The sequence below is a fragment of the Balaenoptera musculus genome, chromosome 11, assembly GCF_009873245.2.
Source record: "Balaenoptera musculus isolate JJ_BM4_2016_0621 chromosome 11, mBalMus1.pri.v3, whole genome shotgun sequence".
In the NCBI taxonomy this organism is placed as follows: Eukaryota; Metazoa; Chordata; class Mammalia; order Artiodactyla; family Balaenopteridae; genus Balaenoptera; species Balaenoptera musculus.
Window position 1 is genome coordinate 33,862,690 of NC_045795.1, and position 18,139 is coordinate 33,880,828.

The 18,139-nt window shown below is 41.7% G+C and overlaps 2 protein-coding genes across 21 annotated transcripts in view; one reads left to right on the forward strand and one right to left on the reverse strand.

The window, feature by feature from the left end:
* NFYA (nuclear transcription factor Y subunit alpha) overlaps window positions 1-12,161 on the reverse strand; it is a 25,424-nt gene extending 13,263 nt beyond the window's left edge. For 2 of the 13 annotated variants that reach the window (XM_036867957.1, XM_036867948.1), the window contains exons 1-5: window positions 11,116-11,310; window positions 6,172-6,257; window positions 4,994-5,141; window positions 3,314-3,400; window positions 449-595 (exon numbers count right to left, since the gene is read on the reverse strand). In XM_036867957.1, coding sequence (XP_036723852.1) covers window positions 449-595; window positions 3,314-3,400; window positions 4,994-5,068 — 309 coding nt within the window. In that variant the 5' untranslated portion in view covers window positions 5,069-5,141; window positions 6,172-6,257; window positions 11,116-11,310. The other 11 variants (XM_036867953.1, XM_036867958.1, XM_036867960.1 and 8 more) reach the window with 9 other exon arrangements.
* On the forward strand, window positions 11,512-17,747 carry OARD1 (O-acyl-ADP-ribose deacylase 1). 8 transcript variants are annotated; one of them, XM_036867966.1, is made up of 6 exons: window positions 11,512-11,677; window positions 12,503-12,582; window positions 12,931-13,075; window positions 14,098-14,156; window positions 15,187-15,299; window positions 16,694-17,640. In XM_036867966.1, exons 2-6 carry the CDS (start codon window positions 12,544-12,546, stop codon window positions 16,794-16,796), a joined length of 459 nt encoding a protein of 152 aa, XP_036723861.1. In that variant the 5' UTR covers window positions 11,512-11,677; window positions 12,503-12,543; the 3' UTR covers window positions 16,797-17,640. The 8 variants fall into 8 exon arrangements, with proteins under 8 accessions (XP_036723861.1, XP_036723862.1, XP_036723859.1 ...); XM_036867967.1 differs by having other exon boundaries at window positions 11,659-11,742; XM_036867964.1 differs by lacking the exon at window positions 11,512-11,677 and adding an exon at window positions 11,742-11,877 and having other exon boundaries at window positions 16,694-17,747.
* Window positions 17,748-18,139: the final 392 nt, after the last annotated feature.

Sequence of the window (18,139 nt, forward strand, 5' to 3'; positions counted from 1 at the left end):
TTTTAAAATATTTAAGTTTATAAATTTTGCTCTAAGTACAGCTTGAGGTGTGTGCGATAGGTTTGAACTGAAATATTTCCATCACTTGCTAGATAACTCAAGTTATAAATTACATGGAAGGAAATGAAGACTATAAAATTCCCTCCCCCAGTGCCCAGAAGTGCCAACTGAGATCATACCAATGAATTACTTTTATTAAACTACATTATTTTTATATTCTTTACATTGATTTGAGATCACGTCTACTATCTTAGTCCTTACCAGAGATGTCCAATTTCTGTATAGCTCTGCTTTATATCACTGACACTACAAAGGTGGGAAATCGACTAAATGCGAACAGAAGGTAAGAAACAATTAAGTGCAATATCAATTTTCAGTTCGCAACAACCTATTTCTTAAAACCTGTATCCTGTTATTCTGTCTAAACATTTTAAAAAATATCACTCACCTGCTGCAAACCCTGTGTCCCAGATACAGGGACTTGCATGATGGTTTGACCTTGTCCACCAGGAACAGCCTGGACCATGATGGGTTGGCCAGTTGATGTGATTAACTGGCCTCCACTGACCTGTACCATTAATGGCTGCCCCTGGACCTAGAATAAAGTAAAATAAGAACAATGAAATAACATAAGACACAAAATGGTTTTTACCAAAAGACAATCACTGCTTCTACTCTGCTGCCTTGCTAGAGAGGGAGAAGGTAGGAGAGACACTAAGAAAATAAGTCTCAAGTCCTCATCCTCAAGTAGTCTTCTTCGAAAATACAGTATCTTTGACTAAATGCCAAGCTGAATACTTTAAGGTCAGATATAATGGAGAATAAGCAGAGTCTTTGGGAAGTCTCAATAGATACAAGGCATTTATCATCAAATACAGGCTAAACCCATGAGAAGTATTTAATCAAATCATCAAGGCTATTTTCGTTTTTAGACCAATATCCAGGAATAGTCTCTAGTGAAGGCTGGAGAGGAGGCAATGAGAGGGAGGGCTGATGGTGGGGATGGTGGTTGACTGCAAATTCTAAGTAACTTGTAAGGAGTAAATCAAACTGTACCTAGCAACCACTCCAGGTTAGGCAGTGAGCAGCTCTGGAAGCTTATATAGAATGCCCTTCCTCCCTACAGTTTCTCAAGCATAAATGAAACATATACCTTTTACCCTCTTCACCTCACTGAGAATTCTAGTCCTGTGGTTGTTTAAGGAGCCCACTAGCAAAAATGCCTAGAAATATAGTGCTGGTGAGTTTGCAATCTCTGTGGTGGAACTTCTCACACTGGACCCTGCAATACCTGCATAGTTATTTTAGCTTTAACAAATATGAACATTATACAAAGCACTCAAGTGTACCAAAAAACTCCCAACTTTCAAGCTCCAGTGAGTAAATGGATTACTCTAGAAGCCAGGGCATTGTAAGTGCTCTGTTAACATCTTGAGTCTCAATATGAAAATATCTAGCTAACTGCATTCTGAAAGCCAAAAAATAAGCCACTTTAGTTCAACAGAATAGCTACAAGTCCAAACTTTCTATCTTTGTTTTGAGGAATTATTTGTAACAGATCAAAAGAAAATTCGTATATCTGAAATAATCATTCTTAATGCTAGTGAAAGTATGTTCAAATAACAGGAATTAGTTAAAAGACCGATCTATCCTAGATTAGTAATTAGATATTAAGCCTCCCCCCCACCAAGCATATCATAATCTTCAGGAACATTCAAATCTTGTATTTTGTTAAACTGTTCATTGAGAAATTCCACTTTATTTTTTAAAGACTTGCATATGCTCTATGAGGAAAGACTTTCCAGAATATTTATTGCATGACTAACTGAAAGAAGTATTTAAAATTCTCCAAAATAATGAGAGCCCTACAGGAAAGGTTTCCATTATTTTCATAAAGTACCTCCATTTCTTTAAATAAAATCTGCCTAAGTAGGAAACACAAGTTTTAAGGCACAACTATTAGTAATTTTCTGGCTATCCATCATCTTAACTTTTCCCTTCATTGACACACTTTCCCCTATATATGCACATGATGAACTATTTGAGACTCCAAGGAACCCACTGTTTTTACAACATATGAATGAATACAAGAATACATGCATCAGACAAGAAGCCATACAGTTAAGAGCATGTTACATTCCCATTCCACAAGTGGTTAATGACAATACTGTTTTATATTTCAATAAGATGAAGCAAGCATGAAAAACATGAATAACAAACTGCTGAACTGAGATTTGAATATAGTTTGGGAGTACCTATAAGCTCAGCTTATTTCAGCTTAATTTATGTGCAGAATTGGCTGTACATCATCATCAAACACTATGAGTGGCAGGTTTGGGAGTGGGGTTGAAAGGGTAAAGTGAAATGATTACAATAAAGGGTAGTTCACTGCAGGATACTTGCTAAGCAGCACTAATAATAAAGTGAGATGCCAGTTCTACATTCTAGGTCCTACTCTGAATCATTTCCATTCAATGGAGGGAAAAAGGCAGGGTACTCGAATCTTGTCAATTTCTCAAAAATATGGTCATTTTAGTTAAAGTAACCTATAAACTCAGAAAAGACTTATGCTTCTTCACTTATCTTTATATAGGAACTGGCCAAAATATAACCCCAATTTACATATTTAACTTGGTCATACATAATGTTAGGAAACTGCATTGTTTAAGTAGGAATTCTTATAGAGGCTATAATACTTAAGACTTACAGAAAGCATATCCCACCTCTGTTCAAGAGCTATGGGGCAATCTCTGCAGATGTAATAATAAGACAAGTCATTATTTTCCCCAAGAAAGGTAATGAAAAGATAGCAGTTAAGAGATTAACAAGATTCGGTGATTAGATCAATCTTGTCAAGTGCAATCATTATTGCAGGACAGGACAGCCAAGTTGTCCTTTTAATAAAAATATAGCACAATCTACCCTAGTAAAATGTATATATTTTCTTCTCCACTATCATAATACAAACTCAAGAAAAGTTACCATGCGATCTTATTACAGTTTGATCTCTAAATAGGTTCTAATGCCACTTGTAAGAATTTCTTCCTGTCCCTTATACTGATTCTTTCCCAGACATTCCCAAAGAAACATTAGCCAAACGGCACTTTTCAGAAAATTGATACTGGTGTCACTACATGATTTAGCATGAAGCATTAGGAAACTGGCGTCTTCTAAGCCTCAAAGACAAGTTAGCAGCATCAAAGACATGCAACTGACTTTGCCATTTCTCCATGAGATCCTACCACAAACAGCACCAAACATGAGGAGAGGAGAAGTTCATGCAGTGCTTACAGAGAATCAGAGAGGGCACCACTACCTGGAGGGTCTGGACTTGCTGGCCTGAGGCGGATGCCACCTGGGCCTCAGTCTGCAACTGGACAGCAGTAACACCACCCTGCTGCTGAGAACAGGAACAGGAAGAGCTTGAAATGTGTCAGGAAGGAAATGTATAGTTCAAGACATGAGGTCACCTTACCTCTTGTGGGAGAGGGAGGGTCTTCTTTCAATAGCCCCACCCTACACAGGACTTTCAAACTGCAGGCTCCCTATACTGAAGCTGTTTTGTTGAAGGTAACAGATTACAGATCTTAGCCCTTTGTCCCCAGAGTGGAACTCAAAACACACTTCCATGACTCAAAAAAAATCAATATAGCTGACATCATTGACAAAACAATTTTTAACACAGTCCTTCCCTCCAAAAATAGGTATTTGATCCTTCTTCGTGAAGTTATTTTAAAGCTCTTTTTATTTCCTCAAATGAATTCACAAGAACAAAAAAGTTCATCAGGTTTTAGCAGCTTTGAAGCTACAATGAAGAATTTCTGGAACTTGAATGCAATCCCCAGAAAGGAAGAATGAAGGTAATCATCATGAGCCAAAATCATCTCCATGAGGTCACTGCTCTTATGTCCCCAAACTAGGATTATTCCTACTCAGTTGGACTACCTTAGAAGCAATGTTTTCACAGATTCAACCTAATTTTTATTACTCCTAATAGTAAGTTCTGACAGAACAAGAATTCACCCACCAGGGCACTGGTATGAATGGAGGGTCCTCTGTGGAATCCCCTTTTCTACCAAGGCAGTTGAAGGAAGCTGCAGTTACGTGGAAGGAAAAGCCAGCAAAGGAATTTCGATAATTAATCTCTTTTAATCAAGAGTAGCTCCTTTCTTTGATCATTAGATGTAAACACTCACCATCAAAACATCCTCTGCCCTCCCTACTAACTACTTTTCTATATTATCTAAGTTCCATTTTGGAAACTAAACATTCCCAATCTTGGCCTAAGGTTAAATCAATGCATAATAAATTTCTTTTCTTCCTGGGAGAAAAAACAAGTGAAATAACAAGTAAAACAAGTGAAGTTTTCCTAAAATAAAGCCAGGTATAAATCATCAGAAAATGTAATCTGTGTATAAATTCAAGAAGGCAACCTATCTTAATTAGGATAAACCAGCAGCAGGGAATTCCCTTCTAATATGTGCTTATCCATAAGTGTGGCTATCTAAATATTATCCTCATGTTAAACTAGAGCTTTTCAAAATAAGCACTGTGATGGATCAAATCAAAGGACAGTGGATTTCTTAGAGGCTATCTTGGTTTGTTTATTGTGGCCAAAGCCTAACTAGACCACAAGGTAGCTTAATCAATAAGAGAAACAACCAAATTGAATCCAGGAAGAAGAACAAAAAAAACCCCTCCATAATTCCATCTGAAAACAGACTAGGTGTTTGATTTCTAATAAGATAAAAGGGGGCAAGTTACTATTAAACCAGGCTGCCAAGAAATCAAATTCTAAGTGGTTATGGACTGGATATAGACTTCTGAACAGAGAAAATGAGAGAAACTGCAACAAATCCAATCTTTGAAAAGCACTTCAGCACAAGTCACCAGACCCATTACTTATAAGATCTGAGAGCTCTCAATTCTGCTACTGAGCAGTGCTATTATCAGCTCTTTTGCTGTGATGTTTAAAGCAGTTTTACTTCCATACCTGCTGCTGAATCTGTCCAGCCTGTACAACAATCTGCTCTGTTGAACTATTGCTGTTTGCTGTATACTGTTCCATGGTCCCTCCAAGTTAGAGTCTTGACCACAGTGAGTTTCACTCTGGAGATCCTAGAAGACTTCAAGATGCACTCCTATTAGAAAGGTAGGAAAAGTAAAGTGAGATTGTTAATAAAGGCCTCACCAGATGCTTAACCTTGATAACGCTATTTAACATATATAAAAAATGCTCTTTGTCATTTCTCATCAGCAACCTTTCCTTTCAATACTACTATAGCAACACTTGCACCTTAAGAAATTCTCATTAAGCTACAACATCACTTTGTTACAAGGCCTATTTAACACTGATTTTCAGGTCTGCACATGTACTTTAGAGAACAGTTTCTTTAATTTGTAACACATTTGCACTACACATGGTAAGCAATTTAAAATTTCAGGGTTTATTATTTAGTAAGTAATTACCCAGACCTGAAGTCAAACATGTTGCTTATCAAAATCTCCATTAAGTAGTGTTAAGTAAGAAAGACCCAGCAAAGGTTTACGAGTTTGCGTTTTAATCCAGAGCAAGGAATAAAAAGGAATTACAGAAACAGCAGGCTATGATTTTCTCTGAAAAGAATTTAAGTTTTCCTCAGTCATGAATCTGAATGCCTAATAATACCCCACCCTTTACTGTATAATTTTAACTTTTACTATGATAATTTTCAAAAATGTACCAACATAGTGAGAACATTATAATGAACCCCTATGGCCATTACCCAACTTCAACAATTTTCAACCCATGGTCAATCTTACTCCACATAGATCTCATCCACTTTCCACCCACCCCTGCATTATTCTGAAGCAAATCCCAGACACTTTATTATTCCAAAACTCCAAAAATACTTCAGCATCTATCTCCAAAGAGTAGATTCTTTTCTTTATCATTTTATCACAATGACATTGTGCCTCTACAATTACTTCAAAACATTAAAAAGTTTGTAAGTTCTTAATATCAAATATGCAGTCAATGCCCAAATTTACTATTCTCATACACTTTAACAGCTGAAAGCTCCATTTTGAAATAAGCACACAATTAGATAAACTGAAGTGATATTTGAGAACCTTGAATAAAGACCTGATTCAAAAATTTAAAATTATATAAATTATCAAAGGGTAATTCACCTTGGAAACATGGGAGAGGTACAGCTGTATATAAGCAAAATGTAGATAAATCTTTCCCCAAACTTTTCTCCAGGCCTTCATGAATTCTAAAATTTGAATGACAAAGTTATATGAGTTACATGATCTGCACATCACAGCAGCAAAGCAGTGCACCACTCTCCACAAATCCACACATGGTGGATGATATGAATCACCCACCATGATTGTAAGGTGTCTCAATATGATGTGAAGAAATCAAACTATATTCAAGTACGTGCCCAAATATTAGGAAGAAGTATATTGATGGATGAATAGATGGAGATATATATATATATATAGGTATCTCTCTGAAAAGGCTAGTACATTAACAGTAGACTCTAGATGAAGGGTATACAGGTGTTTATTGTAAAACACTTTCAACTTTACTGTATGTTTGAAAATTTTTATACTAAAATGTTGGAAGGAAAATCTAATAAATATCGATTGAGCCTATTACTCATAACCTAATTGGTATGTAGTATAAGAGTGTTAAAGTTATAAACAAGTGACAGGATGACTATGTCATCACAGCATGATGGTATGTGGCGTTGTGGTTCTTCAACTCACCACCCTTGCTCTAATGGAATGCTCACCAAGCACACACCTAGCTATAATTTGGATTTACATATACACTAGCCAACAGGGAGCAGATATGATCAGCAACACAAGTAAACTTGATAGTTATTTCTCATTGCATACTGAAAAACTGGCTTTCTGATTTTTATGTCTCTTCTGAATTGGGTGACTCAGTTGGCTCCTGAGAGATTCTGGGAACAGTACAGAAAATCAGATTTTCAGCCAGACTAAGTGGCTCTTCCAGGGAAGTGAATGATCTTCCCTAAACTCTATCTTGTCTCTAACTGCAATATACACAATACATTTATGTTTCTAAACTAATAAAATTAAAAATTAAGGGTCATGATACAAAACAGTGGTATGATTTCGTTTATATGAAACCCTGAGAAGGTAATAGTAATCTAGAGAGAGAAAGCAGATCAGTGGTTTCCTGGAAATAGAAAAGGGGGAAGAGGGGCAAGTGGGAAGTTGATTGGAATAGAGCATTTGGAACATTTCCGGGGTGATAAAATGTTTTATATTTTCATTGTGCTGGTGGTTGCATAGGTGTGTAAATTTGTCAAAATTCATCAAAACGTACACTTAAAATGATTATCCTTTATGTCCAAACTATATCTCAAAAGAGTTGATTAAAAAAATAAGGATCAGGAAGGAATGTCCTCTGTATTTCAACAACCCACCCCACCCAAATCCCCTTCCTGTATAAGATTTTTTCCTTGACCGCTAATTTCCAGAAGCTTACATCGCACTGGAAGTGCAGGGAAATGATTAATAAAACGTCATGCAGATTTTCTTCTTAACTAGCTTATCCTGGTAATACAAATGCCTCAATTTAAAAACACTTAAATCCACTATACTTTGAAGGGTCAAAAGGAAGCAGCTTCAAGTCTAACAGCAATTCTCTGTCATATTAACGAGGGAGCGATTCAGCGTGGAGCATGATATTGAGACTGCTAATGGTGAAGGCTGGACGCAACTGGCTTCTATGAAGCCACATGTTCCCATTACTGTGAGCTTCAGTTAGGAGAACTGTAAACATCGTCGTCTTTCCTCAAGTGCCTTTCGGCCACATTCTGACAGAATTAAGTCAGCCAGATTTAGTCTGTCTAGCTCTCACTCCTAACTCAAAGTTTGAATGTCTTTTCCTCAAAGAGAGAAAGTGAGTATGTTTATTCCGGTTAGCAAGAAAATTTCCCTTCCTCTTCACTTCAAGGTGCAGAACCTGAAATGCAGCTAACTACTTAGGAATCCATTCATTGTGGACCCACACACATTTTTATTTTAAAGCTAAAACTTCCAGAAACTCAACTATAAGTGAAAAACCCCGTAGAATTATCATATTTGACAATCACTACCAGGTAAAAACTAGAACAGCAGCTTTCAAACTTTTTTGACAACTCACAGTAAGAAAAACATTTCACATCACAAATGCACATGCAACATATTAAAAAAGTAACTAAAACAAAAGTTTCATGAATACTTACTTTTATAACATAAGATGAACTGTGATATTTTCTATTCTATTGTAAAAAATTACCAGCATTGGCCCACTAAATTAACTTCACAACTCAACAAACAGGTTCTGATCTGTGTTTGATAAAAGACTAGAGAACAAAGGGCTGTCCAGCTTCCCCAACATCCAAAAGGTTGTGGATTGCAGTTCCTAATTTGCTTCTTAATCTCCACTAATGATGTACCACCTGTCAGACACCATCCTGAAGGTTTTAGAAATAAAAGTAAAACTGTGACTAAGATTTTAACTTCAAAGAGTCTTTAAATTTAGTAAAGGAGTAAAAATCTGTACTGAACCCCTAAGAGAAAAACAAAGTAATATGGGAGTTCGGAGGACACAGAGTTCTTCCAATTGGGGATCGATAAGAAGGCTTTAGAAAAATGTGGCATCTGACCTGGTCTTAAGCATGAGCAGGATTTATATATGTGATGAAGTGGGAGGGAATGGAGTACTCCAAATGAGGACAGAGCATAAAAACAAGGACAGAAAAATTTCCACATATGAACAGTATATACAAGGCCACATGTCAAGAGAAAGCTAAGGCCAGATTACTGTATCTCAACATTCCAGGCTAAATTCTTCTGCAGATAGGTGGAGTCTCCAGAGGGGTTTAGCAAAAAAGTGACCAAACTATAACTGTCGTTTAGAAAGAAGTCTAGCAAAAATGTTTGCTGGTTTTTTAGTGACTAGATATAACCATTTTTAAGTACCAAGGTATTCATCCAGTCCAAAAGCAAATGTAAACATTCTAAAAAATATCTAAACCACAGTGCTCCATCTATTAGCTATTTTAAGAATTAAATAAATTTTTAAAATGACTTAAACAATGAAAAACTCATTACAAAAAGTGAAAACAAAAACTGTCCCCAAATTTTTAGTAGTGAAAAGAGCACTACTCCTCAGGAGTAGTTTTCTGCAACCTACCAGTTGTATGACCTTAGTAACTGTGATTATACTAAAGGCCTACTCTATGTGGCAAGGACTGCTGCACTCGGTGCTTCACATGAGTAAAAACTTTTAAAGTCCTAGGAGAAAAATCTTCCTTTTCCCCCCAAAGTCAGCTGCTATTGTGGAGCAGAACCCCATAAGCCAGAGACTTATTTTTCCAATCTTAGAAAAAAGTGTGTTTCTAGATTTCTCTTATCCGAATCTCCACAAAATAACTGCTTCCGAAAAATTCCTTAGCAAGATAGACAAGTGTTTTTACCAACTGGGCTTTCCAGCCTAAACTCTCATGGCAACTGCCCACTGCCCTATACTTTCTTCCCCCTTGAACACACAGCAAAGCTTGGTGCCTCTGCACATGCTTTTCTCTTTGTGAGCAATGCTCTTCCATTCTTTCTTGTCCGAAGAAATCCCATTATCCTTCAAGGCCAATCAAAAGTGTGGCAATGCTGGCCTTCCACCGGGGCTGTTGATAGCTCACACATCAGTACACCACAGAACTGAACTTGGCCCCGTTACAGCACTAACCGTGAGATATTAATTACTTGTTCACCTGTCAATCTCCACCAGGCTGGGAAGGTTCTTATCGACCTCTAACCACTCCCTCCCCAGCACACAGATGGACGCCTGGTACATACTAACTGTTCGATACTTGGTTGTCAACGGAGATTTCCTTTCACCCTAACCAAAACCCCACAACACTGTTAAGTTTCTATAAATACCTGCTGAGAAAACATCAACATACTGGAAAAAAACAAACCAAGAGATGGTTGTGGACTGAGCTAATGAGTGAAACCTGACACGTTCAAAGTGACACAGAAAGGTTAAAAGAAAATAACTGTGCATTCCCAAGGGAGCGAGAATTCACAAGATGAGCAACAACAGGTAAGACTACTGAAAGCAAATTGTGCAGCCTCCGGTAAACGGAATGCACAGGGCTCGCCACCTTCTATAGTGAGGTTCCAGGCACCGAATGGACAGGCCTTACAGCCCGGGCAAGGACGGGTGACCGCCTGGTTGCGCTCCAAGACGGAGGTGTGCAGTTCTGCCCGGCGATCGGGGCGGGGAAGAGAGGAAATGACGAGCCAAAAGGGGGTGGTAACGGCGCCGGGCCGGAGACCCGGGCCGAGCGTGCTGGGAGGAGGGGCGCAGCGGGGCCGGGGAGTGGGTGCGCTAATGGATCCCCTCCACCGATCAGGGGGACAGCGGGGACAGCGGGGACAGCGGGGACGGCGGGGCGGGGCGGGGGCGGGGGCGGGGCGGGCCCAGGGCCCACCCCCTCTCCGCGATGCACGCGGGGCCCGATGGTTGCGGCGTGCGTCTTCCCCGGGCCTGCCTCCCGACCCAGAAGGGCTGCAGACAGACAGACCCGCTCACGGAGGGGTGGGGTGCGCGGGCCCCGCGGGGGGAGACTTCCCGTCCCGAGGGCCAGAGCGTGTTGAGTGCAAGGGCGGGCTTAAGTGTGAGGCCGGAAGGACCAGGAGGAAACCGCCAAGGCCCCGGGCCCGCGTGTGTGTGTACACCTGAGCGTAGGGGCCTTCGTGGCAGGCAAACCCAACACCCCCCGGCCTGGGGCCTGAGAAGCTGTGCCTAAGGGTCGGGGGAACGGGGCGCATCGCATCCCCAACTGGCTCTGGCACCCTGCGAGGCTCTGGACCCCGAGATGCCTGCTCCCGAGGGCGCCATCCCCGCGCGGGGCGGCCCCCTGCAGGCCTCGGCCGGGAGTGCCCCGGAACGCTCGCAGGCTCCGGCCTGGGCCGTCGGGAGCCCCGCTCGGCTAGGCTCCCCGGGCTCGACGGGCGCCTGGGCCTCTCCTGAGTGGTCAGCGAGACCCGCCAATCGGGGCGCTGGGGCCGGCTCTGGGCCGCTGGATATTGGCTCCTCACACTCACCGTGCCTCGCTCCCCCGGTTCGCTGCCCGCGCTGATTGGCTCCAGTACCGGACCCCGAAACCCAATCAGAGGCTCCAGCCGCCGCTGCCGCCGCCACTGCCGCTGCCTAGCAAAATGGCGAAGCCGAACAAAGGGGAATCGGGCCTCCCTCCAACTGCCTCCGCGCAGGCGCCTCCGAGACCACGCCCCCTAACCCGAGCTCGGGCTCGCCCCACCCCCAGTTGAAGGAGCACTGCTCAGGCGTCCCCTGAAGCCACGCCCACTTCCCTGATTGGATCACACCTCCGGCCGAAGGAATACGCAGGCGCCTTCTAGACACCCCAGACCCTTCAACCCTTCAACCTTCAAACACCGCCCTGAGCATAGTACCACGCAGGCGCTAACTAACTCCTTTGCTAACAGCCCTCCCCCGTCTCTGCGGCCCCTGGAGATACGCTCCTGGGGCTAATGCGCAAGCGCCGTTCTACCCAACTCGCTGTCTCGTTACGCATGCCCGGGCGGCGGCGGGGTATTCCATGGAATTTACCACCGGAAGTTCAGCGGCCATCACCAAAGAGTGCAGGTTCGGCTAGCTAGCTAGAGGGGCTCGTTTCCGCCCCGCTCCCAGGTGGTGGGCGGCCATCTTAGGTGCGTGCAATTAAGAGCTTTGGCGGGATTGGCTCCACATCTGGGCTCTTCTCCTGCTCCCCACCTACCAGAGCCCTTCCCCGCGGGGCGGGACCTCCTAACGGCCGACTCCTTTCCAGGTGAAGGGTAACCCCGGTACGTTGGGGCTTTGAACGAGCCTCCTCGCTCCCTACCACGGGACCTCGGGACAGGCCCCACGCCCTCGCTGATCCGCCCTAGGGTAGGAAACAGAGAATGGGACGCCTCTCTAGACTTCTTCCCCCAACTCCCCCCAAAAGATGATGGTGAGCCTTCCTTGAGAGGTCGCCTTCCCTCTCCACTTGCCCCCGCCTCGGCAGTACACTCCCCCAGGCCTGTATACTCCCTAGTTGCGGCTTAACGGGACTGTGGCCAAGTCCCACCTTTTTGCTTATGGGCCAGATCCAATGGGGAAATACTTTTGCATCTTGCAGGGAAAAGGAGACTGTCTTGAATCAGCCTTGCTCGGCGCGGGCGCGGGGAAAGGAGGAGGCGGGTCCTAGGACCGCCTTTCTTCCGCTCCAGGAAAGCGCGAAATGCGAGCGGGGCCCGGCAGCCTCCGAAACTATGCATTCTTTCTTTTTCTTGCCCCAGAAGAGTTTTGTATTACTTCCTAGAGGCGAACTTACTTTTCAGCGATAAACGGTGGGGGGAAAATGTTCGTACGTGGGTGGTCAGGGCAGTCTGAATGTAATATATTCAGGTTGCCTAAGCATTTTTACTTCCTTTCCCCTTTTTATAGCTGAAGAAACACTTAAATTCTGGAAATAGCGACTCAGTATCATGGCTGGCAGCCCTAATGAAGATTCAGAAGGAAGCAGAGTGCGTAACAACTATTAATTTATTGAACTGAAATTCAGAATAATTGAGGTCAAAAGCATAAACACTTTTTAATTAAACCAATAATTGAATTGTCTTTTTCTCTCTCTCTCTCTCTCCTGCTGATTTACTTTAGAAAGGCTGATACAGTCCTAGGCAGAGACCACCCATCGCTTTCTTTTGCACATGCTTTAATTCGCTTTAGATAACCCCTTAAATTAAATTCTGAGGATTTGTCTTTAAATGAAGGAGGGACGGAGGAGAAGTGGTGGTGGGCACAGTAAAGGAAAAGAAATAGCTTAGTATTTTTCTGTCACTAATAAAACTTTTCTTTCCCTTTGCACATTTTAGATTACTTATGTGAAAGGAGACCTTTTTGCATGCCCCAAAACAGACTCTTTAGCCCATTGTATCAGTGAGGACTGTCGAATGGGCGCTGGGATAGCTGTCCACTTCAAGAAGAAATTTGGAGGGGTGCAGGAACTGTTAAATCAACGTGAGTTTTGAAAACAGCTGACCTTATCTGCCCTGGCTAGAGCATCTTTTGATGCTCTTGTTATACTTAATTATTAAACAAGATATACATGCACAGATGGGGTTCCTAACTACTGAGTCCTATTAACTCTGCAGATTTTTTCCTCTACAAAAATGGCCTCTAGTTTGGGTCCTTATCACACGAAACCTGAATTCTTGTAAAAGTTTTAAATTTCTTCCCCCTCTTTTATAAATCTTGATAACATTACTCCATTTCTCTGAAACCTTTAATAACTCTGAAGTGCTTAGCAAAGTCCACAGATTTTAGCTTGGCATTCAGGATCCCCTGTTTACCTATATTGTGCTTATGCTTCAAAGAGTTTAGAACCTTTTCCTTACAGACTCCTCCCATCACTTTCTATCAGTGATTTTAAACCAGAGATGTGTATCAGAATCACACGTGGGCTTCTGAAACAGTTGCTCAGGCCACAGTCCAGGCTTACTGAATCAGAGTCTCCACTGGTGATTCTGATCCCAGCCTTTAAGAAAGCAACTTCTTACTGCTTTGTATTATATTTATTTCTAAGCATGACACGTTCTCCTGATTGAAAACGCTTTAATAATTAAGAACTTTTTAATACGTCTATGTTCCCCTTAATGCTTAACGCATTAGCTGTTTTTGTATGTAAAAGGATTATTATTAAACATATTTGGCAAGTAAAAAGTGCTGTACATTCTAAAACATTTCACGGCAATAGACATTAAAGTTTTTTAAGTGAACAAGTAAGGGTATATTTGAAAATGCAGCAGGACCAAAGATGGGGTGTGAGGAAAACATGATTCAGAAAACATTAATAAGAAAGCTGGAAGTTAAGGAATACAGTATTTAGGAAGGCTGATAAGGATCAAAGTGTTCTTCAGGGTTGAAAATTCTAGTTCTGAAGTAGACTCAAATTTATAAAGATTTTTAAAAAAATCTAAGAATGGAGATCAGTGTTTTGGTTTTCAATTTCTTTTTTACTATTAAATAACTGTTTTTCTTAGAAAAAAAGTCTGGAGAAGTGGCTGTTCTGAAGAGAGATGGGCGATATATATATTACCTGGTAAGATGGGGCCAATTCTCAATAAGTTCTAAGGACTGGTAAACCAGTGGGCTGTACTGCATTTATGTTGATCACAGTGTTTCATTCCAGACAACCAGAGATGTCAAAAAGCTGACCTCATGCCAACTCAGATCCAGAAGTGGTGGCTATTTGGTGCACTGGATTAGAAAGGAACATGAGGCTGCATCCCAGCTCCATGGGAAAGAGTAGTGATATTCACCAAAGACCTGTGTTATGAGACTTGCAAAAGTTAGGGATGCCTCCCATAGTTTAATTCCTTCCTAATCACAGTAAGATAGAGACAGTAAAGTCTCAAGAGATAGAGTGCCCAAAGGAGTTTTTCTCTCAGTCTTCCCTATCAAATGCAGTGCCAAGTAATACTCAGCTCCTTTCCTGCCTGCTTCCTCAACGTGGGATTCTTTCACTATCCAAATGGTCTTTGGCCTCAGAAAGAGTGCAGCTTCTTGGCGATGGTGCTGGATGACTTATAGCCAAGTCACTACAAGCCTGATTTGGACAGCACACTGAGTGGGGACATGTCCTAGCCTATTTGAATGTCCTTAATGCTACTGTGACTTCCAGTCTTGTTTGGAATGCTACCAGTTTGTCTCTGTTCTTTTATAGGGAAATAAAAGGCAAGCACAGTTTTTAAATAAATAAACCTAACAGGAAATTTTTAGGTGTTATGGATTCTTCCTTGTTACAGATATGCAGCTTATCTCTTGGAAGTGGCACAGAAACTTTCACCTACTTTGTTTAAAAACAGTAGACAATAGGCACACCTGCTAATCTGGTTTTCTTGGGAAAAGGAAAGATTATTATATGGCAGTGTCTGGGTTTCTCAGGCTCTATGTAGTGGATTTCTGAGGAGCTCCCGTAACTGGAAGGGACAGTATGACATTTGTCATCTAGACTATTCTATAAAAATATACTTATTATTTTAATTATCAGGATGTTGGGAGAATATGATGACTTTTCTTTGGCTCTCATTTTGGACTAATGGAAATTTGAATTCGTTCTTTGTACTTAGATTACAAAGAAAAGGGCTTCACACAAGCCAACTTACGAAAACTTACAGAAGAGTTTAGAGGCCATGAAGTCCCATTGTCTGAAGAATGGAGTCACTGACCTCTCCATGCCAAGGCAAGGAAATCCAGGGCCCTAAATGAAGACTTGATTAGTGGGGTTTACTGTCTTACCCAAAGACAAGTGACTTAAAAGCTTAATGTAACCTAAAATACAGACGTAAAGGCGGAAAAATGTCAAAACATTTAAAAATCATCAGTAAACAAGTTGTCAGATCTTAGCCTAAGGCGTGCCCATCTTTTAGCCTGGGCTGAATGAATCAGGATGATTAAACCACAGACCTGCCTCAGGCTACTTAGTAGGGAGGAGCCGTCGTTCACAGACACTTGTTGAATTCTGGGCATCCTCTACCTGAAGCTTGGCCTCTGTTTCTGAAGCAATACAGCTAAAGAACAAAGACTGAGCAATTGTGATTTCTCTCTGGGCCACTTCAGGTGTCCCAAACCTGTTAATTCTGTGTGAAGAAAGTTGTAAGTTATCACTGCTTTTTAAACTGCATGCTTGTTTGTGTTCAGTGTGGACAGTAGCCAGAGGATAGGTCCCTGATGTAATGTCTTAGACCCTAGATATTGGGAACTTAAGGGACTGATGTTAGGGGTTCAATGTCCCCTTTGTTTCCTTTTCAGGAAATAGGCTTGGGGTCCCTTCTTCTCTTCTTGTCAGACTAGTTTTGTCAGTGCTGAGCATGCATGCGGGTTTATTCCAAGGTCCAGGTTACTTAAGAGCGTGGCTACATGGTCCCTCATCTTACGCTGGTCTTTAATATATTCATCGCTTATGTACCAGAAACTTTTTTTTAACACAATTTTTTCAGGTACTTAACCACATTTATAGAAAATTAGCAACTTCAAGCCTCTCTTTTTTCCCTAGGGATATTGAGGATCAGTTAAGTAACATCTTGGAAGAAAGGTGCCAGGTAGTAAGAGTTTTGTGGGCTGATTGAGGTTTCCCACCAGAGTGCTGCAAAGATCTGAATTACAGTCAGCTTGGCATTTCCCAACATTCCCTCTTGACTTACTGTGTGCAGAGATCCTGTCCTTTGTCATTCTCCTTTTTATCTTCCTTAACATTTCATTATCATAAGTGTATTTTAAAAATACCAACCTTTTGCCATCCACCCACAGCTAGTTTTCATCAGTAGAAATAGAAGGATAGTAAGTTCTTCCATCTCACTGCAGTTATACATTTCTAAACGTAGCCTGAAGTAACTGGGAAGTGGTACTTTATTAGGCAAAAGAGAAGTGACAGCTATTGGATGTTAGGGCTGTCTAGGAAACAGCCTTAGGTGACTCAAAATAGGAGTTAACTTCCCAGTTCCCACCATGGCTGCCTATAGGTGTGAGACCAGATAATATCTTAGGCTTTGGGTGGATGCAGCCTAGAGGAAGAGGGAAGGAGTGTTTTCCTAGATACCTTCATCACAACCAGTGGGGATGTTTTGTCTTTTTCAGGATTGGATGTGGTCTTGATCGTCTGCAATGGGAAAATGTATCTGCGATGATTGAGGAGGTCTTTGAGGCAACAGACATCAGAATTACTGTGTACACACTCTGAACAGATGAGCATTTTGGATATGTCTACCTTCTGTGTCATCTGGGCCTTAGGACTGAGCAAACTGACCTTAAAATGGTCAGAGGAAAGTTTCATGTGAAGTAGTCTGTGTCACAGGCCAGACTTTGGTTGCTGTATTCTCATGATTAGACTGGGACTCTGGAGGAGGGATTGCTTGGGAAGTGTTGCTGGGAATTTTTTTTTTTTTTCCAGGAAGGTAAGGCATAGATGGCCTGATATTAGGTGGGGAAGCCAAATGTTGGGCCTATGACCCCTGTTTTGCTAGGGATGCTACTTGATTTGTTTGGGTTGCCACTAGGTGTCAGCATTGCTTCTACTTCTCTGCTGTTTAAGAGAAATTTCAGGAAGGATGAACATTTCAGTTAATTTTGCATCTTTTGTCATTTGTGCACTTACCTGGTATTATCCTTACGTCATAAAATTCATCCTAGGAGAGAATTATGGGTTCGGTTTTGTTTAAATTACAAGAAAGAGTTTTATGTTGTTGACAAGGAATTTGTGGTGACAAGAATGGAAAAATAAATATCTTCTTGGGGGGGTGGGCAGTGAGGTCCTGTGCACATGTCTGTGTTGTTCTGGACTTGGGTAATGGAGGGTTCACCTGTAACTTAATCCGGAGGAGTCAGATAGAGGGTCCAGTACGAAGAGCAGCAAAGTGAGAAATAAGACATCAGAATGGGCAAGAACTGTGGGTCAGCACACTGGAAAGGCAGGCTTTTAGAATCTCCCCGTGGTGAGCTCCTGCTCTCTTTTGTCCACCACATAGGTTCTGTGATTGAACCTGTCTGAATTCAATCATGAAACAAATAAAATACTGTATGTGAAATATGTGGCAAAGTTCTTAGTGTGGAGTAATGCCTCAATAAATCAGTAGTTCTCAACAAAACCCATATGAATCTCCTTAAAAAAAATAAAGGTCCACTTCCTCCAAAAAAGAATTCTAATTTGGTAGTGGGCGGGGGGGGGGGGGGGGGGGGGGGGGGGCCATGTTTCTTTGTGTTTTTAAGCTCCAGAGGATTCTGATGTGTGGCCACCTGGGATCAAAAACAGTAAATATTAGTCCCCTTTTCTTCTAAGAGAGCAGCGCTTTGTCCACTCTTGATTTCCATGGTGGAAGAATAAGGTTCATGGATTTAGCCAGTGGTTCAGTATCAGAGGTGGGGGAAAACTAGTAGAGTATTTCAACCCTCCGCCCCCTTACTGTGGTGTTGAGTTCAAAGAGACAGACCTACTATTGATTTTCTCCCTAGAGTGAATTCTGGGTCTGTCATAGGACTTGCTGCTTTCCCAAGTGTAAAAGAACTGGATTTTAGAAGGGGCTCGTT

Coding starts and splice junctions, on each gene's coding strand:
- OARD1 (XM_036867966.1), top strand. CDS start 12,544: ATGGCTGGCAGCCCTAATGAAGATTCAGAAGGAAGCAGA. Junction 12,583..12,930: donor AAGATTCAGAAGGAAGCAGA/GTGCGTAACAAC, acceptor TGCACATTTTAG/ATTACTTATGTGAAAGGAGA. Junction 15,300..16,693: donor ACTGACCTCTCCATGCCAAG/GCAAGGAAATCC, acceptor TGTCTTTTTCAG/GATTGGATGTGGTCTTGATC.